Below are 23,225 nucleotides of genomic sequence, written 5' to 3'. Positions count from 1 at the left end.
GCGACCATAGTGATGGGCGGCGCACTGAGGGGACACCTAGGAAGGTGCGCGACGAGCGGCTTTGCGGCGGACGCTCTTAGCGGGGCACAGTAAATACGCTCGCGGCGAGACGAAGAGGCGAGAGTTCAAGTGCCATACAGCTGTAATGCGCCGCGTCAGTGAGCCAGCTCGCTGTCTTTTCCTTCCCCTGTAGTCTGCACGGATGCAAGATTTCATGCGTGTATATGCGTGCTTACCCCGCTGAGTCTGCGTGGGACTGACCAATGCCTCGCTAAGGCAGTTTACACGCCATGGCCATGCCGAAGCGCCGCCAGCCCGCCCCATCGGGGCGGAGAGTGAGACGAAGGGAGAGTCGACGGGCGGCTGCAGCTTTCAGGTGTGCCGCGGAGTCGCGGAGGGGTTGCCCTCTGGCTCCTGGGTCTCCTCCTGGGCGCTCTGCTGCCTCGCCCGCCTCAGATCCTCCGTGGATTTCTCCCGCGTCTCCCTACGTCGTCCTCTCTCCTGCTGCTCCCTGCTCGGCTTCCGCAGACGTTTCGATTTTTGTCTTTGCTGCGCGCCTCGGGGCTCCGGTCTCTTCTTCCCGACTCCGTTTGTTCTCCCCGAGCGCGGCACGGCTCGCGCCTTCCGTCTGTTGGGCGCCTGACGCATCTCTTTCGTCTACCTCTTCGCAGCGTGTCTTGGATGATTCGATCGCCGCGTCGCCTGGGGTGTGCGTCTCTTCGTCTCCGCCTGTCTCGGTAACTCGCGGCCCTCCGCCGCCCCGTCGCGGCATGTCTCGTTTGTCTCTTTCCGCGACTCCCATCGTGTCGCCTGGCACGTCGCCTCTTCCTTCGCCTGCGCCGATCTGCGCTTGCCGCCGTCGCTGGCCGTCTCCTCGTTCTCTGCAGCCGCAATCGGTCTCTCAGTCTCGAGCGGCGTCGCCTTCTCTGCGATGCCCTTTTTCGCCCGTTGCTCCGCCTTCGTCGCCCGGCCGCTCAGCCGCGATCTCCCCTCACGAATTGTTTTCTTCTGCCGCAGAGTCACCTGCCTCCGCTGCCCCACTACCTCTGGGGACTTTGGCGAAGCCAAGCCGCAGGCAGACTCGCCAGCTGCTGAGGAGGCAGGAGGCGCCCTGGGCGCCTGCCTTGAAGCGCGGCCGCGCAGGTGCGCGACCGGCGCGTGTTCTGTCGTATCGCAGATCTGCGTTTGCCTTCTCGTTTCGAGTCCCGTGGTTCGGAATCCTGCTGTTTGTAACTCTTCTCTCCACGCTCGTTTTCTCGCCTCTCTCCCTCGGCGTGCTCTGCGAAGCGAGGCTGCTGACTGGAACCAGTTCGCCGATTCACAAGTGGCGTCCCTCCTTCGGCGCGCCCAGCTCGCTCCGCAGATGCGTGGAAGCGCCCTGCCTCGAAGACCCCCCAAAAGCGTCTCTTGCGCCGGGGCCGTTCTCAGCGACGCTGGCCTCTCTGGCCCTTTCGGCGGTTTCGCCCGACGCGCCTGCGGCCGCGGGCGAAAGGGGCGGAGGCGAGCCAGAAGATCGTGCAGGGGGGGGTCGCGACGGCCTCCTCGCTCGCCGTGGAGATGCCGCGCAGGGCCTGGGGTCAGCTGCACCCGCCTGGCGAAATCGGGGGGACTTGCCTTTATTTTTTCGCGCCCGAGAGACAGATCCGTGGCCTGGGCCGCCCGCTCATCTCTCAGCCGGTTGTCGCCTGTCGCCCCCCGCAGCGCTCTCTGCCGACTCAGTTCCTGGGTCCGGCAACCCGCAAACGACGGCGAGAAGAGGGGGTGGCAAGTCGGCTTCTCGCTGCTTCCCGCGCCGCTCGGCGCCCGGCGGTGGTGGCTGTCGGCTGGCGAGGAGGCAGAGCCTGAGGAAGACTTGGGCCGCGCGCGCGCGTTCCCGGCGTCGCGCCTGCGGGGAGAGACGCGCGGAGGCGAAGGTGCGCGCGGCGGCCAAAACGCCCACGCGGCTGAGCCGAGACTTGCCGCAGGCCACGAGGCAGGTGCTCGTGCTCTGCTAGACGCGGCGACAGTAGGCAGACGCGAACCTCGAGACGAGGAAGCACGGAACGGAGCGTGCGCCGGCGGCTCGCCGGCGTGGGCTCCCTCGAGGTCTTGCAGTCCCACCGCAAAGTCGCCTGGGAACGAATTTGGGGGACGAGGCGGCCCGCGCAGCGGCTCTAGCGTCGCGCCTCCTACGCCCCCAGAAGACCGACACAGCGGCTCTCCGCGGCTGTCTTTGCCTCTTCTGTTGACTCGGCCGTCTTCCCCTCATCGCGTGTCTCCCGCGCCTGCCGGCTTGGAGCCGTACGCGTCTCTTCCGCGTGTGTCTTCGCCAGCTTTTTTTCCTGCGCCGGGGCTCGGGGAGAAGCCTCGCCCGGGGGGCCGCGCGCGAGGCGCCGCGTCGGACTTTCCGGCGGCGGGCGGAATGGCCGCCGGAGACGTGCAGGGGGCGCTGGCGAGGGACGAAGAACTTCGAAGAAGGCGCGCGCCACAGGCCAGAGAGGCCAGGCTGTTACATCTGCGGCGAACCTCGACTGCCGCGCGCGTCACCGCCGAAGCCGCGCGCCGAGCCAAGGGCCTGCCGTCCGCGGAAACTCCTCGGTGAGTCCTCGTGGAGGGAGGGAGGCGCAGAGAGGTCACTCCAGACGCACGAAAGAAATCAAGGCTGCGCGACTCTGAGGGGAAGAGTTACGTTGCACCGAGGGATCGACGATTTGCCGCTTGAATTCGATCATCTACGATGCACTATAATCGCCGAAGGAGTGTGTGGCCCACACAGCTTTCTTTCTTCACTTTTCTGTGTTTATCTGTGTTCATACGTTCATCTCTGAATGCGCAACCTCCCGTCGCGTTTTTTTCGCTTCTATTCTGGATGCGCCAGGAGCTCTGGGGAAGCAAACTTTCCTGCGGGCCTACTTGCATACAGGCGTTTGTGCGGCAACGCTGTGCCTTTTGTTTTCTCTCGCTGTCGCTCAGGAGTGTGCGACTTCGCGCTGCCTTTCAGCGGCTGTACCGCAGCGACGCCTCCTCGTTTCTTGCCTTTTTGGTCAGCCAGCTGGAGCCGCCGTCTGGGCAGCGTGAGCCGACGCGCGCCCTGGCTCAGGGTCCCAGAGAAACAGGCGCCCTGCGGGTTCAACAGCCCGAGGAGGCGAACGGGGCTGTTGACGGCCGAGCCGCAGTTGCTGCGCTGGCGTGCCTGGCGATGTACACGCAACTTGACCAGTGCGAAGTCAGACTCGTTCCCTTCCTCCCCTCCTCACCGCTCTCGCCGTCGCCCACGTCACCCTCTCCCTCCGCTCCTGCAACCTCTCGTCGGGAGTCGCTTGGGCGGTCGGCGCAAACGGCAGCAAAGGCGGGTCTTCCGGGGCCTGCGCGAGACGACAGCGGAGACGCATCAGGTGACGGCGGAAAACATTCAAGGCAGCCAGGGGAGAGCGAGGAGGACAAACGGCCGAACTCTGACGCCTGCGGAGGCGACACACGCCTCGAAGAGAGTCAGGCAGCGAACCGCGAGGGCCCTGAAGGAGCGACGAGAGAGGAGAGAGAGAGCGGGGCTGGCGGAAGGGAGATCCCTGCGTGTGCGTTGAACAGCTTCCAGCAGGACCATTCACGCGAGACATTTTTCTTTCAGCTCACTGGCAACGGCCCGCCGTGCACACGCGGCACGAAGGAGCGTCTGCCGCTGCGGCTCATCGAGCGGCTCATCGATATTTCGGGAGCCAACGTGACGAGGTAGGAGCTCCCACGATAGTCACGCATTGCGCTTCGTATGAATGCGTCCAGAGGACCAAACGTTTGCTTCGTAAAAGACGCGCTAACACGGCTGCCCATGACATGAAACCAACCCAGAGCCCCTTGGCAGCCCCTCTTTGCAGAGGATGATCATGCGCGCGAGCGACACTGCCCTCCTGCGTCGTGTTCCTCAGCTACCACAAAAACGTTGCGGCGCGAGTGTGCTGAGGAGCGCTGGCCGCTCTGCGTGAGACGGAGAAAGCGATCTGGGCTTTCGCCGTTTTCTTGTCGTGCAACGTCGCCTTTGAAACGGCGACCGGCGCAGTCGTCTCCCGGAATTCACTGTGGTTGTCCGTTATTGGTCCTCAGTCACACTCTTTGTCTCCGTCTGATATGTCTCATTCCCATTTGCAGCCTTCAGACGTCCGACCTGACTTCACTTCTCTCCTCTCTGCTGTCGCTCTCTCTCTCCCTGGCCATCCCTGTCTCGTCTTCTCCTTTCTCGCCGTTTTCCTACTCCTTCGCCTCGGCGGCCTCTGCGCCGTCTTCGCCCTGCCCGCCGCCACGGCTCAGTCGCTTCGGCACGCGTCTCCAGCGAGTGCTGCTGCGCGTAGTCTCTCGTCTCGCCTCTTCCGCGGCCTCGGGCTTGGATACCGCGGCGCTAATTCGAAGCACGCTGCTGCTGCTCGCCCCGCGGGCGCAGCGCCTGCTTCCGTCGGCGGCCCGGGCTGGGATCCATAGATACGGTCGTCACCGGTGGGGCGCGGGTGAGCTGCCAGCCAGGGAGGGCAGCTTCGGCAGGTGGTGGGGCGGTCGGGAGCGCCGACTCGGAGCTTTGTTTGAAGGCACAGGGCCCTCACGCTTCCACGCGAGGGGGCGAGGAAGCTCGAGGGTCCCCGGGCGGCACGAACGCAGTCGCGAAACAATTTTTTATCCGGGCTTGTCTGACAGCGGAGATTCTCTCGTCGACGACTGGAATGCCGAAAGAGATCTGTACGCAGGGATGTCGCCTGCGCTCTCACGGCCAGGCACCAGCGGTCAGGAGCTCGGCGCCGATCCAAGAGAAACCGGATCGTTGACACGGACGCCGCCTGACGAAGGCGTCGCCCCCTTTCTCCATCTCCTTGAGCACACGTTTCCGCCGTCATCGTCGCGCGACGTTCTGCAGGCCAGCGCTGCATTCCTCGCGGTGGCGTACCAGGCTGCTGCGCGACGCCTGGAAGGCGCGTGCTACTCTGCATTTGGGGTCGCGACGGGACGCGCGGCAGACACCGATGCCGAGGCGGCGGCGCGTCTGCAGCTCGCTGCCCCGAGCCGGCGCTCAGCTCGAGAGACCGTCTCGTCCTCAGTGACAGCGCCGAATGGTGCGCCGAGTCCAAACTTTGCGGTCGCTCAAGGCAGAGAGGCCGCGAGCCAGGAGACAGAGGCCAGCGTGAGAGGCGGCACCGGCGACATGCGGAGCAGCGGAGAGACGAAGCCCGCGAACGGAGACGACGCGGCGGGGGTCAGGGAGGCCGGCGAGGACGAGCCCGCCGCGGGACGCAGCGGGGGCGAAGATCGCGCCGCTCAGCGCTCACCGGACGCGAAGCGCGAAGGCCTCGCAGGCGATAGAGCGGAGGACGACCGCCGTTTTGTGCAGATCCGGACGAACGTGCGCACGCTTTCAGACGACGGCCTGGTTGACGCAGCTCGGCGCTTGCTGGCCGCGGGGAAGACATGGTTTCCGCTTCTTCACGTGCTGGGCGAGTGCGAGGATTTCTCTTCGTCTGCGGCCTCGTCTCCGTCTGGCTCTGTGGGCTCGCTGGTGGCGCCCTCCTCGCTGACGCGCCTCGTCGACGCGGCGCTCCTTCACCAGCGCCTGCTGCTCGCACTCCTAGCCGAGCGCCGACGTCGCGAAGCTCCGCAGCCCCAAGTGCCGGGGAGAGCGGACGCGGAAGGCAGCGGATCGGCGCGCCAAGGCCTCCAAGGCGGAGGCTTCAACGACCTGCAAGGAACGACCCTCGAGGGCGAGGCGGCCAGAGGCAAGCAGCGAAAAGCGTCCCCGTTGTCTGGGTGGGCAGCGGAGGAGAGACAGCGGGCAACTGTGTCCGCCTGGCGGCTATACGAGTCGCTTGCGACGGAGAGCCTCCTCTTCCTCTTGCTGCTGATTGCGCGGCTGCCGCGCGCGAGCGCTCAGGCACTGGAGAACTTCGGCGCTCTGCGCAGGGCCATCGACGCGCTTTACCGCGAGACGCACAAGGCGCAGACGTGCAGCGGAGAAAACGCCACGTACGCGGGCAGGGTGGAGGAAGGGAACGCCCAAGATGGAGCAGACTCCCGGCGCCTTCAGGAGGGCGACGTAGCCCCGGTGAAAGTCGGACTCCAAGGAGGGGACGCTGAGAAGTCCGGGCGAGCTCGAAGCTTGCCGCAGGTGGCGGGAAGTGGAGGACGCAGGCGCGACGACTTGGACAAGCGAGAGGAAGGACACAGACGCCTGCTGCTTTCGGCTCTCGATGCGGCGTCGGCGGTGGCTGGCTGGGATGAAGCTCAGAGCGGTGACGCAGAGGCTGGCGGCGGCGGGAAGCTGCTCACTCCGGGGACGCGCGATGCCGCCTTGAAGGCGCAGGCAGGGGCCTTTCTGGCTGGTGCGGCAGCCCCAGACGACGCGACAAAGAAGGCGGAGCTCTTCTGCTTCATGTCGTCTCTGCACCAGCCGGGGAAACCCAATCCTGCTTTGAGGTGCTTAGAGGAAGAACTCATCGAAACTGCATTTCCAGTCCTCCCTTCGCCTGCGTCTCTGCCGCCCGCCGCGGCCGGTCCTCCTGGGGTGCTTTCCCCACTGTCGCCGCTGTCTCACCGTCAAGCGGGACGGTCGCCGGAGTCGCCTCTTGGAGACAGACAGACGGCACCGCCACCCGCGGCGTCGCTCTCCTTTTCGCTGCTCCAACGCCTCCTTGTCAGCGCAGACAGGGCTGACAGTCCGCGGCTGCTGCTACGCGTGCTTCGCGAGATGGCTGAACGTCTCAGAGAGAGCGCCGCCAGTGAAGACCTGGGCGATGAGACGGGTGCGGCGCGTGCAGCGCCTGGCGGTGGGGGCGGAGACACCGGCTCCCAAGCAGAGAGCAGCAGCCGCTGGCAGAAGGTGAGAGATGAAGACGTCGAAGGCAGCAGGCGCGGCAAAGGGCGCCCGTGGCAGGCTGGCGAGAAGCCCGGGGACAGCGAACGCGGGAGTCACCAGGGCCAACTCATCGGCAAGGCGCTCACCTTCCTCTTCAGGTGGATGGGCTTCTCCCAGAAGGGGCGGGGTGGGGCCTTCCGGAACCTCGAGCTCGTGGGCGAGGACGCAGAGGCAGACGCGCAGGACTCTCACAGCCCGCGAGCCGGTCTCGACAGAGGCGTCGGGGCGCCCGGGACTGAACGGGGCAGGGACGAGTCGAGGCGGGACACGCGGCCTCTGCCGCCGGGGTCGAAAGCCCCGGCCCCGAAGGAGAAACAGAGTCTGAGAGCCTCGCTGGAGCACGCGATTGCGGCCTTCGCCCTCGCTGCGACAGACTGGGCGTCGCGAACCAAGTTCCGTGGCTTCTCCCCGACGGACCTCGCGCTTCTCACGCACGCCCTGGTGCCGCACTGGCGAGCCCTCCCCTTCTCTTCGTTCGCGGCTTCCACTCTGCGCGTCTCTGCACGAGGCGCCGCGCCCCTCCCCGATGCCTTCGAGGCGGAGCCCCGCGGCGACGAGGCCAGCGACGAGCGCAGCAAGGGCCAGCGCGACGCGGCGAAACGCGCGAAACGGAGACGCGGCGGCGACGCCGGCGAGCCTGACCACCGCGAAAGGCTCCCGCGCCGGCCACCGCCGCAAGAGGATCCCACCGACCTCATCGAGGTACGCAACTGCGCAAAGGAATTTCGATCGCCTTCAGCGGGGACGCGCCTCCAGGCTGCGTGCAGGCGAGGTGTCATTCCTCTCTGTATGGAGAGCAGGACATATGCGTGTCTGCGTGTGTGTGCCGTGCATGCTCGTTTCTATTTCGTACTGTTTGAACCGCTTGTCCCTGCGAACAGGTTCCTGCTTCAGCTGCTTTCGGCTCTTCTGCGTGCCTGTTTTCTCTTCGTTTCAGCGATACTTCGCGACCCTCACCGAAGTGACCTGCTCCCATTTGCCTTTCCTTCGTTCGCCCGCGTTGCGCCCGCCGTCGGCTTCTCGGCCGCCCTCCGCGTCGGCTCCGCCGCCCTCGCTGTCTCTTCTCGCGTGGAAGCCGCCGCTGCTCTGTCTCCTTCTTCACTGTCTGATCCGCATGACGCCCCAGCTCACGCCGTCGTCGCGGGGCCGCGCGCCGGGGGGTGCTCTTGCAGATCTGCTTGCGGGCGGCTGGGAGCACCTCTGCAGCGCGCACAAGAGTCTGCTGTCTCCTTCGTCCGCCGGCGCCTCCGCGCGTCCGCAGTCCGCGTGCGCCGAGGCGCTGGGGACTTCGGCGCCGCTACTCGCCCTCTCCACGACCTCCTGGGGCTCTGTGCTGCTTCCGGCGGTCGCGGAGGCGCTGCACGGACTCGTGCTGTTCCCTCGTTCTGTCGTCCACGCGGCGGAGGCGAGCGCGGCGGCGCTGAAGGCTCTGGAGAGACTCGTTCGAAGGCGGCAGGGCCCCGGCGGGGCAGGAGACGACCCCGAGGCCGCCGCGACCCTCGACGCGAACCCGCGCACGAAGGAGACCCCGGCGGGCCCCCAGGCCAGCCCCGAGACGGCCCGACTCGCACCGCATGCCAAGCCCTCCCCTGCGCGCCAGGACGCGGCGCGCGCCGCGGACGAGACAAGCGCTTCCTCTCACGGATCGCCGTGCGTGCTGTGTGCGCTGAGGCGGGCATCGGCGTCTTCGGCGTTGGGAGACGGCTCTCTCGCGGCGGCAAGGCCGGCGAAGCGGCCCCTGACGCTCGCGGCCTCGGCCGCGGTGACTCCGTCCCAGCCGCGCCCTGACCTCTCTCCCATGGAGGAGAAGGCACACCTGGGCGCGCCGGCGAAGGCGCAGATTGCGGAGCTTCTGCGGGCAGCGTTCTTCCCGTTTGCGCGGCCGAAGCTGTTCATCAGTCGGCTCGACTTCCGCGAGCTGGGCTCAGTCCTCTGGGGCCTCGACAAGGTCGGTTCGCACAACATGCGCGAGGCCCAGATGCGCGGGCCGGCCCCGGTCGCGGAGGCGGCGACACCTCCGCTCGCCTGCGCCCCCGGCGAGACGCACCGCGACCCCCCACAGCGGCGATGCCCGCGGCGGACTCGGCGGCCCAGGCTTCGTTCTCGCCTTTGCTCTGGAGCCATCTGCACGGGACTCTGTGGGAAGGAAGCGGCGAGCGCGCGGGGCTGCGCCGCGAGCTGGAGGCGGTCGACCGCCAGCAACTTCAGGCGCGGGAGCGCCACTTTGTGCCGCTCGGCGGGGCACTGGCGCTGGAGAACCTGCGCAAGCCCGGCGGATTTTGCCACAAACTCGCGCTCTACTTCTCCGCCTGTCTCCGCTTCGAGGAGCGTCGCCTGCTTCTCTCCGCCTCGTTTCTGAGTCGCCCGCCGGCGAGCGGCTCGCCGGCGAGCCGCTCGACGTCGGCGGTTGGTAAGGATGCAGAGTCGCGCCGTGAAGACGTAGATGGAGGGGCAATTGACCAGCTGATAGACGACGGCCTCCGCAGCCTCACGGACTACCTAGTGAGCGAGCGAAAAAGGCCTACAGGCGGCGCCTTCATTCGCTTCATTCGGTGGAAGGGCAGAGACGCTCCGCCGCGGGCGGCAGGGGCACCGAGCGACGAGTCCCCTTTCGAGCAGGCAAGCGCTGCGGCACCGATTCACAAAGACACTGCGGCGCAGGCCCCAGCAGACGGGGGCGAAAGCGACGACAGCCTCGCCGGCCCCCTGCTGGAGTGTGGGGACGTAAGAGAGGGAGCGAAGGCGGATGAAGCCAGACGCGGAGAGGCCGATACACAGAACGGGTCTACGCAGGCGCACAGCCCGCCGGCGGCTGCGCTGGCGGAGCGAGGCAAGGACGGACAGGGCGACACGGCTGCGCGTCTCCACACGAGGAATGAAGAAGAGGAAAGAGAAGAGAGGAGACGCAGAAAGCGGTATGAAGAAATGGTCTTCTGCCGGCCTTTCAGAGGCCTCATCGATGCGCGAGATCTACCCCAAAGTGACTCTTGGCTTGCGCCGCCAGGCGTCACTCTCAGTCTCCTCATCAACTCTCACGTGACGCATCTAATCTGTGGCCTCGTTGACCTTGTGTAAGTTCCAAAGAGACCCCGAAACGAACCCAAACGCGGCAACAAGTTTGCCCGAGAGCTCGGTTGTGCGACCCGAATCTGGCTAGAGTGCGCTTCTCGCGCTCGGCGGTATCGCTGGCCATGCTTCGTCACAGTGAAGCTGATAGCTATTGTGGATATAGAACGAATTTAACGCCATGCATCAGTATAGCAAAGGTAATCAGGATAGTCTGATAGCCTTCAGAGGCGACCTAGGAGCCCTCGGGCCGCTCAGCGCCTCGATACGCGGCCTCGCCTCGCTCTCTCCACGGGGATGTCGCAGTCTCATGTTTTTAGTCTATGCCTGCCTCCCCCTGGGGCCTGCTCTTGACCAAGCCGTCTGTCGTCTGCGAGTGTGTCTACCCTCAGGGCCGCCACCGTGGAGTGCCCCCTTCACCTCTTGGACTTCGAACCGCTACAGCTGCAGCACACGTTGCAGCCCGTGGCGCTTCTCGTGAGACCGCACACGATGAAACACACGCCGTCATCGTCTCCGTCGCTCCGCGACTCTTATGCCTCGGGGCCCTCGCCTACGTCCGCCGAGGCGCCGCCTGTCTCTCCAGGCTCGTCCGCGGGGGGCACCGCCCCGTGGGCGATCATCCCGACTGCGGCCTTCCTGCGCGCCGCGACCTTGGCGCTGCTTCGCCAGGGCCGGTCTCTCGTGGCGACGCTCTCGGATGCGCAGAAAGCCGACGAGGCGCGGGACGCGGGCGCAGAGGGCGAGGAAGGCCTCCAAGGCTCGCTATCCAGGCGCGCCGCGAACCAGTTCGCCTCTCTGCTGTTCAGCGCCCGCGCCCTCGCAGCCATGCTCGATGCCCACTGCGCCTACTGGGCTCGCCGAAGCGAAGCCTGGAGGCGCAGGCGGCCTGATCCCCTACGAGACGCACCTGACCCGGCCGCCCCCGACGCGCCGGATGCGAGTCCGACGCTCTCCGCGCCGGCGGCGTCTTCGCCGCCCGCGCCGTTTGACGCGTTTACAGTCTTTCCCGGGGCCTTTGAGAAGGAGCTTCAGGCCTTCCTCGCGCTGCTGAGTTCGCTGCTGACCTGCCCGCCGCTGAGGGCCTCCGTCTCCTCCTCCCTCGGGCTCCTCACGGCCTGCGCGGACGTCTGGGGCCTGCTGGGGCGGTGGGTCGAGTTGCGGCCGCAAACCCGCGAGGCCCTGCAGGCGCTGGCGCCCGCCGCGGTGCGCTTTCTGCTCAGCCAGGACGGCGACTCCACCGAGCCCAGCAAGTCTGAACAGCGGCGACAGACGCACGCGCGCCGCCACGCGGGAGGCTTTGCGCCAGAGAGAGACTGGCGGCCTCAGGGGGCGCGCGCTCGGAGCGACGCGGCTGTCGCGCCCGGAAGCCTGGGGCCCGCGGAGGAGACAGCAACCGCAGCCAGAGAAGGCGACGCTGAAGCCACGCAGAGCGGCCGCGGCGCGCGGCCAGCGAACGACGGCGGCGAAAGAGAAAAAGCGCCAGATGTCGGAGGGAGGCTCGCGCGGCACGTCCGCAGCGGAGACGACACGGGCGTTTTCTTCCGCGGCGCAGTGAACATGAAGAAGAAAGTGGAAGCCAGAGACCGCGAAGAAGAGAGCCTGCAGCACCTGGCCGTTGCGCTCCAGCGACTCCGAGAAGTCACGGCGCTTTCGACAGAGAGCAACAAAGGAAGCTAAAGCTGCCCTCTCTGTTTCTCTCTCTCGCCTCTCGGCCGCTGTTCTTCTTCTCCGCAGGCAGTCTTTCAAAAACGCGGAAGGCTTCTGTCCGCTGCCGCTCGCGCGCACGCGGCCTCGCATGTGCAGCTCAGCCGCGGTCTCTGCAGGCGCCTCTCCACTGCCTTGCTGGCCGCCTGCCTCTGTGACGTGTCTTTCCTACCTAGCTGTGTGCGCCCAACTAGCGCGAACCTAACACCATGACTTTCTATCTGGCTCTGTTGAAGGCGCGTGTGCGTCTGTCTACGAGTGAGCATCAGCCGAGTGAAGACTGCTCAAGTGCAGCCAAGTGTTTAGGGTTTGCCGGCCTTTGTCTGTGCCTAGGTTTTTGGCTGTCTGTATGTGCTGTCCTGCGGCAAAGCGTCCGTTCTCTCTGTCCTGCCGTCCGCATACCATACTCCGTCCTCTTTCTATCTCTCTGTGGGATCCAGGTTCAGCGGTTTGACAAACCTGCGTTTGTTTGTTTAAGACAACAACGGCTGAGTTCGCGGGACTGTGTAGTCAACGACACGACGCCGAAATGACATCACACGAAATCTCCAACCCGCTGCCAGCGCCGCGCAGCTTCGTCCCACCCTAGAACGTTGAAATGCATCTCAGCGAGATGACCGGTTGATGCAAACACGTGACACCCTACCGCAGACATCTGGAGCCATGCTTCCAAGCGCGTGCTTCGTGTCCCTGCGTACTTCATTCGAATACGGGTTCTCAAAGTCCCCTCGCTGCGTCACTCTCATCTCAAACTCGTAGAGCAACTTGCCTCTGATTCGTCGCTCACATGCAAACATAAAACTTAAAGTTCTGGCACGCGCTGCAGTACTCCCTAACATGGAGTTTGCTAACACTGCACACATATACATGCATGCAGATAAAAACATACAGATATATATTTATATATGTATGTACGTCACACATGCCAAAATGAATAGACGACTATCACGTGAGACCTGCGCAGGATCTGTGGCTTTCAGCCCCTCTTGAAGAGAGAATCAGAGTCACAGCTGTGGAGAGCAACTCCGGTCAAGACGTTCCTCTGTGCAGAGGTGCCCCCCCCCTCCTTCGACTCGAGTTCCTTTCAGGACAGATCCACCTCGTCGTGCGTTTCGGCTTCCAGCGTCTCCTCGCCGTCGGGTTTGGGGCGCAGCATCACGCCTCTGGCGGCCTCCGGCGCGGTGGCGATGCGCCTCTCGCCGAAGAGACTCTTCCCCTTCGCCTCGACCGAGTGCAGATGCTCCACGAAGCGCGACACACTTCCGTGACTGCTGGGCTCAGGCGGAGAGGACACGCGCCTCAGTTTCGCCCCGCCCTCTGTCCCCCGCGTCGCGCCGTTCTTGGGGACGTTGTCTTCGTTCTCCCGGCTCTCTGTTTGCTCAGACGCACCAGGCGGACTTTCCTCCTCCCCGTCTAGAGGGCAACTCCCGTCGTCGCCTCTGGGGGACTCGTCTGCGCGCTCGGCTTCGGCACGCCATGCCGCGTCTCCGCCTGCGTCGCCGCTCCCCCCGCCGGTGTCCGCGTGGGGGCCTCTGGCGGCGTCTGGAAGCCGCAAAGCCCGTCGCGACGGAAACAACTCGTCTAGGGACAACAGGGAGTCGAGCGCGCGGCATGGGACTGCAGACGGGCCCTGGGGGCGGCGCCGGTCCCTGCCCTCAGAGAAGCCCGGCGCGGAGGCGTCGCTGGCCGTGCTGATGAGCCGCGACCCCTCGGGGGAGAGCGAGAAGGCGGTCTGCTCCTTCGAGAGCGGCTGGTGCGAGCTGAGTTTGTTGTGGGCGTGCGCAATCGAGGGCAGATCTGTGAAGAGGCTGCGCTCCATGTCGAACGGGTCCTCGCGCGCGCTGTCCCCGAAGCCGTAGCTCGGCGTGTCAGCGCCGCGGAACCCGTGGAGCGGCGAGTCCAAGCTGCTCCGCGACACCACAGCCGCACGATGCACGTTGCCTCGCCCTTCGCGAGTCTCCTTAGCCCAGGACAGCCTCGGCACGGAGACGTCGCTCTCATCGTCGCGCGAAGCTTCGTTGACTGGACTCCTACAGCCGTCGTTCTCGCGCCTGTCGCGCTGGCGCTCCGCGGTCGCTCTCCCCCCCGCAGACGCGGCAGAGTCCGTTCTGTGAGACGCCGAGGCATCGCCGCCCGTCTCGCTTCGCGTCCTGCGCTCCTCCTCGGCCTCTGCCACGTACTGCCGCAGAATCCTCGCAGCGAGGCGCTGATCTTCCTCTGAGACTTTCGGCGCAGACGCGTCTTTTTCGCCGTCGCCGTCGTCGTCGCCCGGCGCGCGCTTGATGCGAGGCACGCATCGCACAGCCCCGTCTTCGCCCAGCACGTAGTAAACCTCGTCATCTGTCAGGTACTTCTCAGTGCGGCCGTCCAGGCGGTGTACGTACACCTCACTGGGGAGGACGCCCGTGCTTACCGCCGCCGGCACTCCGTAGACCCGCACAGACTCTGAGGAAGAGGGCACCGCAGACGACGAGGCGTAGATCGGCGCGGCGGATGCAGCGGCCGCCACCGGGGAGACCCCGCCGGAGGGCGCGGACTGCAGTGTATAGACACCCGAGGCGTCTGCTGAATGCCCGCCCGCACATCCCCCCGCCGCGTGCGGAGGCTCGCTTCGTGAGGAGTAAACCATCGCAGCTGGCACCAGAATTCCCGCGGTGTCGACTCCGCTCGCCTGCTTCACTTCTCCTTCCGCCTTTGGCTCGGAGTGAAGGAGGGCGTCAGCCTCCTGCGCAGGTGCGCCGCCCGAGGGCAACGGCAGTGGATGAAGAGGATCCACGTCTTCAAAGTCGAGACGGCGAGCCTTCGACGCCCGAAGAGCTCGCAGCTCCTTGCGGAACGCCTTCCCGGCCTCTCGGCGTCTGCGCAGAAAATCTCAGCACAGTCAGCAGCAAGCAGATTGTGGGCAGGTGGCAGCTTTCCATGTACAGGATGCTTCACGCCCGCGGACGACGACGTCAGAGAGGGCCGTCCTGCTGTGGCGAAGGCTGCGCAGGCCTGGGCACATGCGCTGTGATGCAAGACGATGTAATGGTGCGCATATACCGATATATACACATATGTAGGTATCGATAGATATACAGATAGACAGACAAAAAAATGTATGCATATATAGAGAGAGGCACGCGTTTGCGGGAGTGCGGTTAGACGAGGAGTGAGAGAAGGCCTAGAAAAAATGACGTCTTTTGCGAATCACGAGGGAATCATTTTTGCCTACGCGCTTCGCTCCTTTGTGAGTTCCTGTTGAAGGCGCTCGGTGTCCGCCATCGCCCGCGCGAGCATCGAGGAGTATCTGAGGAAAAGCGGAAAGCAGATAAGAATAATAATGACAAATGCTAGACGCTCAGTTGCGTTTGTGGCGAATCTCTTAACAGCCACCTGTATCAACGCCGGTCCCAACATTACTGTGAGTGATTCGCGAATAAATACGCGGCGTTCCGAAGCGCAGGGCGAGCTTGACGCCTCGAGAGATCAACACTCAGGGGTATAATCAGCGTGGAAGGACGCTGCGAGAAAACAGTTTTTCTCCATGCGCGCCCTCAGCCGAAAACACATAGCTGAGGCCCGTAACACGCTCAACCTCCCTGGAGTCACCCCTGGAAATTTACCTGTCACTCTGCACCTTGTACTGATCTGCCGTTCGCGCGTTTCGCGTCTGGGCTTCCGCCAGCGCCGCCCGCGCAGTCTGCGCGTCCTTGCGCCAGACCTCCAGCTCGGTCTCCACGCGAGCCAACCGCGCCTGAAGAGACACAACAGACCCAAGAAAGCCCTAAAGCCTCAATAGGCTACAAAGGAAGCCAAGATGGGCTAGTGCGGCAGCCGAACTTCGAAGCGGGACACAGAAAAGGCAACAGACGACGCTGCCAGGCACGGAGAGAGGTCGCGCGCGCTACAGGGGCGACGCGTGTGGCGCACGTGCTGATCTGAGGGCGTTGGATACGACATGAACGTCCCTGAGCTGAGTTGAAGTGGTGAGCATACCTGAAGCTTGGTCTTCTCCTCTTGAAGTTTCTTCAGATTTCCCTCAACGAGGCGAAGCTCCGTGCTGGTGGCATGCAGTGACTGCGGCACACACAGCGCGCGACAAAACGGCCTCCGCTCTCAGCTGCCCTCGGCGCGCGGAAAGGCACCCAAACGCCCCCGGCACTCCGCCAGAGTTCTCTTTTCTTTGGAAGGCGGTGAGAAAGAAGAAACACTTTCCAAGGCTTGAAAGCTGAGGCAGTCCTTGCTGTGATCGTCTGTTTCAAGCTTCGTTCTGGGTGAGTCTCTTCGCAAAAAAAGACAGGCATATGCTGCGCATCAACCCGCGCTTTGACAGGAATACAAAAGTACATGTGTCCATATGCATGCGTGCGGGAGGGTGGGGGGGGGTATCACCTGTCTCGGTATCGATTCCCGCGTCGCGGGCTCAGTCTTACGCGTTGCGCTTCCTCGAGCTCTCTCTCGGTAGTTTCGGTGCTGCTCGCGAGACGCAGTCGCTGCAGCACATCGTTCAGATGCGCGTTTTTGACGCTCAACGCGCGGAGTGCGGCAGACTTGAGCGCGAGCTCGATGCGCAAGTCCTCTGCAGTCAAGCTGCTGCCCGCTTGGGTGTCGCCTTCGGATTCTACGCGTGGCACAAACGAGAAGGGAGTCAGGCACCCTGTCCCTGGAGAGAAGGACGCGGGGTCGCCGACAGGGAGAGACAGACTCAAGCGTCGAGTCACGCAGATGCGAGGGAGACGGGAGTGGCACCGAGTGCGGAAACCCGACAGGGTGTAATGCACTTATCATAGTGCTGAAGCGGAGCTCAAAAGAGCTTGGACCTGGTAAATAAAGACCTTCGAGATCTAAAGCAGCAGTCCAGCTTGTAGTATATACGCCCAGAAAAAGCTGATGAACAATCCTGTCTCAGGGAAATCACTGGAGAGACAGAGAGTCGCAGAAAAACCTACTCTCGTGGTGTACAGGAAGCGTCACCGTCCGCGCAACCGCCAAGGCCTTCACCTGGTACTCCTGAAATAACAATGACAAAACAGAGAGAAAACAGAATGATCGAGCGAGAGCGACCAGAGCTCCCGGGGTAAGTAGTCTCAGCGCGAGAAAAAGGAAACAGACGAAAGGTCTCTGCGACTCAAAAACAGAGTCAACATGAAACTGAAGCAAGCCTCAAACGACAAGACCTTAGTGAGAAGCTGTCGCAAGCGATGCCGCTCATGTACCCCCAGCAAGAAGGCTCATGCACAGCAGGACTCTTCAAGACATTCCTTTTTGACTCTGCGTGTACCTTTGAGACTTCGAGGGCCTCGATTTCGGCGTCCTTTTTCTTCAGCTGCAAACGAGAGACAAGCTAAAGAAACAGCGGCATGAGAAATCGAGGGACGGCCTAAAGAGAGCGCCCAATCCGTCTGAATCTACCGCAGTTGTCACAAGGGAAGATGCATGGGCGAACTCATGACGCCTGCCCACGAAACGCCCTCAGCAGGTGACGGTCGAGCAGATCAAAAGAGAAGACGACTCTCCCCATTCTGGCTCTGAGTCGCCTTCGGCAGATTCCCCGCGATCAGGCGCCTGCAGCCCCCCCGCGTCTCTTGTTTCTCTGTATGCGTTCCATTTGTCGGGGCTGCCTCACCAGAGCCTCAAGGCGATCTCTGTCGCGCTCCAGGTCATGTACGCGTTCTTCGCTGCGCTTCGCTTGCCGCTCGAAGTCGCCGCTCTTCCGCTCCAACTCGCTAATGCGACTCTGCGACTGCCGCTCCCGGCTGTCCTTCTCCTCCCTCAAAGCGGCCAGCTGCGTCTGTGCCTGCGCGAGCTGAGTCTGAACCTGTTGGTGGCTTTCTTCACACACTTTTTTTGACTTCTTCCCCGAGGGAGTCGGTGGCTGTGGCGCAGAGACTTGGGTGCTCTCGAGCTCCGCCTTCAGCTGGCGATTGCTCTGCATCGGGCGAGACACGCGCCGCAAAAGGGGGACAGAACTTTTTCCTAATTTACAGATATCTTAATGCAGGGTATTCAACATGGAGGACAGGCATCAAACCCGAAGTCGTGGCGGCTAGCAGACCCGGTAGACAGAAAAAAAGATACAAAAGGGGAAAAATCACTCAAACCGTCCGAATCATGAGCGAGCCTCCACAGGCCAAGAGCTAATGGACTGGACACACGCGCACGCACACCTACGTACAACCATATATATAGATATACATAAATATAGACAAATACACATAGAAATGCACATACATATAACATCCATATACAACTTTAAATATAGACAGATATACACATAAATGCACGTATAGATATTTGAGCTGCGACTTGTTCTATATGCGGGTGTCGGTTTACCTGCTCAAGCGCGTCCTTCTCGCTGCTGATGGCAAGCAGCCGGTCGCTGAGATGCCAGACAGCTTGTTCCTTTTCCTTCACAAGCTGCTGCAGCTGCCTGATGTCGGCTGGAAGGCCTTCCGCCGCGCCGCCTTCCGCTTCCCGCACCCCGCCAGAGTCTCTGCGGAGAGCAGAACGAGTATCCCATCAAAGCACATCTGCAGGCTATAAATATTCATATATGTATGTGCATCCATATATATAATTGTGTATCCGAAGATACAGGACAGCAAAGAAGAGGCCAACGAGATCTTCGAATTCTCGTACGCCACAGACGCGTATACCTATCATGGAGACAGGTTCCTCTCATAAACATGCATATGCAGGATAAGAGAGTCTACGGCAAAAGGCGAAGATGAAACGTCTACGTATTTGTAAATTAGGGTGACAGGGCCTACCGCATGCGCAGGTCTGAAATCTGCGACTCCAAAGAACTGATGATTCTGAGCACACGCACACAGAACACAGGTGACTCGCGCGACTGACCCCAAGTACCCCGTGGGCACGCCATAGTACAGTAAAGCTAGGCACACCCATGTCATCCAATATATATATATATATAAGATAAGAGAGAAGAAAAAAGATTCATGTATAGGCAAGCGTGACTCTACGTATATCTACGCCCGTGCATGTATCTAAAGCTCCTTTTCAAGAGTAGTTTCCTTTCGACGTCATCAGAATACGACCGCCGAAATGCACGTGGAGAATGCCTTCGTTTGAAAACCCACTTACTCTTTTTCACTCACTCTTGTTTTCTGTGCAGCTCTTCAGAAAGCATTTGCGTCTGTTGCTCGAGCTCGTCCCTGCGCGACGGCAGCCCACCGCAATTGAAGAACAGGGCAGAAAACGATAATAATATCAACTAGCCCTGCGCCGCAACATCGAACCCGACTACGAGGAGATTTAAGGTTTACCTACGCACCAGGAACAGCACATACAGAGGCCTGCCTCAGCGACCGGTGAACAGCCCCTCTCGCGCGAGATTCTCCTTCCTCGCGGAGAGACGCCTGAGCCAAGTAGCTACGGAGCAGGGCGGCGACCGCGATAAAAGCGCGAAAATGACGAAGACTTGCAGCGCGACCGCACTTCCTCGCGGAACGCGCTTACGATTTTTCTTGATAGTTCCTCGCTTTGGCATCTCTCGCCTCGAGCTGCGCCTTGAAGTAGTCCCGCTCGGCCTTCGCCGCCGCAACAACCCTGCGGCGGCGACAAACAGGTTTCAATCAAAGCTAGCGAGGGGCTTTCTGAAGCTCTTCGCAAGAAAGTCTCGCGAGACGCCGCCCATAGTACACGACGTCCGGCTTCACACCGCAGGCGCAGAAAGAGAGAGAGATAATGAACCTTCCGACCCCCTGAGATGCTGTAGACCAAACTCTGCGGGAGGCAAGCGAGAGAGAGACTGCATGTGATCATGTCTTACCCCTCGTCGGCGCCCTTCGCCTTGGCGGCTTCGAGCTCTTCGCGCAGCCGGTCTGCCTCTTCCGCACGTCTGTGCGGATAAAAGATTTTAAAATCCATCAGATCAACTTGAACATGCATTTAAAAAAATTAAAAACGTTGTTGCATGTATTACGTAACTGACTCAACGCAAAAGCATCTGAAGGCAACTGAAACTCAGGCGAGGATGTGTCGACGTATTATTATATTTCAAATACAGGTAGAACAAGGTATCACTTAATATCGGGTCTCACCTCTGGTTGTCAGCCTTGGCGACCTGCAGTCTCTTTTCTAGATCCGCGACGCGATCCTTCATCTCATCGAAGTCAAGCGACCGCGCTCTGCGATGCAAAGGAGCCAGAAGGAATTCCGCAAGGACGGCTAGAGACGCCCGAGGTAAGCGAAGACCGACAGGTACATGGACCGAACGCCCCCGTAAATATGTTTGTATATATTTATGTTTGCGCACATGCGGAAGTGAGGCTCCCCATAGGTCATGCGCGCCAATACACACGCCTATAGATATCAATCTGCATCCACATATATATATATATATATATATATACATATATATATGTTTGTAACAGGTGCGACGCAACTGCCCATCCGCAGGCAGAGCATTTGTCGATAGCGATGCTGCAAGGAAGCGATAACGCGCTTTCCACCGCACGTGGATCAGTGCAGCGTGCCGCCCCTCTCGTCCAGGACTCGCAGGATGACGCCGGCAGCGAGTCAACGCGGCTAAGCGAAAAATATGAATGCAGAGAAGAGCCAAGCCGGTAATGTCTCACTGGATAAAGTGCGCCGGACTCTGCGCAAGCTCCACTTCCTGCTCCAAGTCGACGAGCTTCATTTCCAGCTCGCGGATGCGGCTCTCTCTGCGCACACATGCATTAACGGAGGCGGGAATGTTGTTTTGCATCTCAACAGAAGTGCTCAAAATGTATAGAAATATTAAATAGTAGGCGTGACCCATGCAGCACATCCCATCAAGTCCAAAAACGCTTCGCGAGTGCCGTGAAATGGAAGGGGAAAAACAGAGCAGAGTGAAAACTCGAGCACAATGGAGTGCCAGACTCGCCGGGGCACCACACATGCCGACGGACAGAAATCACTGACAGATGAAACACTCGGCGGAACGGCCTACTTTTCTTGCAGCTCCTGTTGATGCTGCTGACTCATAAACTCGATCTGAGCCTCCACCGTGCGTGTCTCGCTATGGCGCTCGTCGACCTCAATCCGTCTGAGCAGCAAGCGAAATCCAAACTGAGAAAATGCGGCCAGAGGCTTCCACAGCTTCGCTATCTCATCCTTCTGGTTCGCCTTCGATGGAGGCAACAGGTGTGGTGCCCTGTCTGCGCGAAGCGCGGAAAGCGATTTCCGCACAAACCAACCGACGGATTGCCCGTCAACTCAAGCAGGCATGTCCTAAGCCCTTCCATACGAGAAGAATGCGATCTGCGCTTTGAGCTCTTAGCGGCAGCTGGTGGCTGTTGGGATGCGACTACGAGGTTGAGAGAGGCGCCAGCCGACGAGCATGGTGATACTGCATCGGGATACGCCTGCATGCATCTGCCCACGCGAGCCTACCGATCTCGTTGAAGATTTGCGTAGTCCCGCTGCAGCGTGTCATACTCTGCCTGCAGCTTTGAAAGCTTCATCTGCACAACGCCACACCCGCATGCAGACGGCGCCGTGTCTTTCCTAAATGCGGGAGGTGAGCGCTCTTCGCATGGAGAGAGCCCCGCTGCTTCTCGACTCTATCCATCTGAATATGTGCGCCAATCGAGAGAAGAATCGATACAAGTATACGTATAACCCAGATGTATAGCCTTAGTTTTGTGAACTGTGAACAATGGAGAAAGAAAGACACACTGCAACCCCTGTGCTTCGAGTCGACAGAACAAAACCAGCAAGGAGCTATGATTATCTTTGTGTGACGTTAACCTCCAGGGTGTGCCAAGAGATGCCAAACGTGCCCTCTCAGTCTCCATTAATTCTTGTGAGGCGTGTTTTCTCGCTGCACAGAAGCTCTCTTCAACTGACCTGAAGCTCATCGCGTTCCCTTCGCACACGCGCGATTTCGGCGGCGCTGCACGGGCAGGAAGACAGAAAAAGCTAAGCTTTTAAGACAAAGTGAAAAATCGCGCAACATACACGCCTCAGGCCCCGCGCAGACGCCGCCACGATGAAATTTGTCACAAACCACGCCTCCCGACCGAGGAATTTAACATGTGTCCGGTGGTTTCCGCAGTGAAACGAGATGAAAAGAGCAAGGCATCGTGGAAGGCCTGACGCCTCCTGCGAAGAAGTTGAAACAAACTACACTGGGAGGGCGAGGAAGGAAGCTGCCGGAACATGTTCAAAATGCCTGCCTCCTCAGGTCAACTGGGAGCGCAAGCAGACCGAGGTGGCGTTGCTGTTTGTCACAGCAGAGAGAAGGAAGAAGATGACGAAGCCTGGAAAGGCGCTACGTGGAATCATTCGTTCCCTTTTGTCCGTTGAATGCGTCTGGCGGGAAGGAAGAGTTCCTCTCCCTCGTGTCTCGGCTTTGTCGCTCCCGCTTCATCTCGCACCCTACCTGGCACCGTCGTCGCCCTGCGCTTCATTCTGCTGCTCAATCAACCGCTTCAGGTGGGCATTTTCCACGCGAAGCATCTCCAACTCGTTCAATGCGCTGGAAGGAAGACAACGCAAGATGAGCAGCATCCGTAGGCGGCGAGCGCAGCCTCGAACGCGCAGAGACGCCCTACGTGCGCGAGCCGCACACAAAGCGCACCTCCGCAGCGTCGTCACCCACTCCTTCACGGGGTTTTGACATCCGTCTGCGCAATCCGCAGAGGCGAGAATCTCTTGTGTTCAGGGCGGTACGAGACACGGCTTCGGCGCGGCGACGTCAACTCCCGGCATACGCGCGAGCAGTGCCAGGAGATGAAACGCAGCACACACAAAGGGATTCTTATAAAGGCTGGGAGAGACACACAGGGCGGGTGCACGAACGAAACGCTCAGGAAAGTTTCCACTCGCTTCCAAGGCTATGCAGCATGCCCAGCCTCTCACCTCGAGTCGAGACTGTAGCCTGCAGATACAGCAGAAGTCACAGGTGAGAAACCCAGGATGTGTGTGTATTTATACATACATTCGTACACGCATATATACATATAATTATATACAGATGTGTTTGACCGGTATTATATAGCGGACAGCCAACGAAGCGGAGCGCGGGCCTACATCTTCCCCGAAACTCCTAGCGTCTCAATTCAAAGTCGTCCTCCCTTGGTTCTTTGACGCCTGGTTGTCGCCACTCCCTTTCCTCTTCTTCTTTCCTTAACTATTTTTTTCGCTCTCACTCGAGTTTTGTTTACTCATCACTTCGATTCGTCTTTCCGCTCGGGTACTGTGTTCCTGTTTCCGTGTCTCTCCATGCTCCCCGTTTCTATTTGCGTTAATCCGCCTCTTCTCTGTCCCTACTGTTCTGCATCCACGTCCACTGCGGCGCTTTGAAGGCGTGCCTCGCGTCCGCATTTCAAATGCCCTCGTTTTCTCAGCTGCCTCTTCGCGTCTCTCTCGTCCGCTCACCGCCGTCTACGGCCTGGCCTCTGCCGGCCTCCGCAGCCGCGCGCGAGGCTTTCTCCGCTTTCTTGCGGCTGCTGGAGCCGCTGCCTAGGGAGGTGAACTTCTTCATGGATTGGGCAAATGACAGCGCATTGAAGCTCCTTCGAGAACAGTCCAGCGGCTTGACCTCGAGAGGAGAAATCTCGAGAGGCCTGCAGCGGAAGTTGCCAGTCCCCTGGGC

General features: G+C 61.3%; 2 protein-coding genes across 2 annotated transcripts; one reads left to right on the top strand and one right to left on the bottom strand.

Annotated features, from left to right (window-relative positions):
• Positions 1–290: 290 nt before the first annotated feature.
• On the top strand, positions 291–11,611 carry BESB_074480 (uncharacterized protein; the record flags this gene model as incomplete). The annotated part of the gene is made up of 7 exons (XM_029365821.1): positions 291–1,576; positions 1,702–2,577; positions 2,953–3,708; positions 4,123–7,567; positions 7,803–8,813; positions 8,960–9,936; positions 10,324–11,611. 7 exons carry the CDS (start codon positions 291–293, stop codon positions 11,609–11,611), a joined length of 9,639 nt encoding a protein of 3,212 aa, XP_029218305.1.
• A 1,111-nt stretch (positions 11,612–12,722) lies between these two features.
• BESB_074470 (uncharacterized protein) lies at positions 12,723–23,114 on the bottom strand (the record flags this gene model as incomplete). Its single annotated transcript, XM_029365820.1, has 21 exons — positions 12,723–14,496; positions 14,853–14,927; positions 15,244–15,374; positions 15,617–15,697; positions 16,054–16,241; positions 16,570–16,630; positions 16,902–16,946; positions 17,247–17,549; positions 17,954–18,113; positions 18,391–18,435; positions 18,739–18,795; positions 19,100–19,189; positions 19,413–19,481; positions 19,684–19,770; positions 20,221–20,307; positions 20,577–20,672; positions 21,020–21,090; positions 21,476–21,521; positions 22,011–22,106; positions 22,490–22,508; positions 23,009–23,114. The coding sequence occupies 21 exons, from the start codon at positions 23,112–23,114 to the stop codon at positions 12,723–12,725; spliced, it is 3,687 nt and encodes a 1,228-aa protein (XP_029218304.1).
• Positions 23,115–23,225: the final 111 nt, after the last annotated feature.

Source organism: Besnoitia besnoiti, assembly GCF_002563875.1.
Source record: "Besnoitia besnoiti strain Bb-Ger1 chromosome Unknown contig00007, whole genome shotgun sequence".
NCBI lineage: Eukaryota > Apicomplexa > Conoidasida > Eucoccidiorida > Sarcocystidae > Besnoitia > Besnoitia besnoiti.
This window is presented reverse-complemented; position numbering and strand designations above follow the sequence as displayed.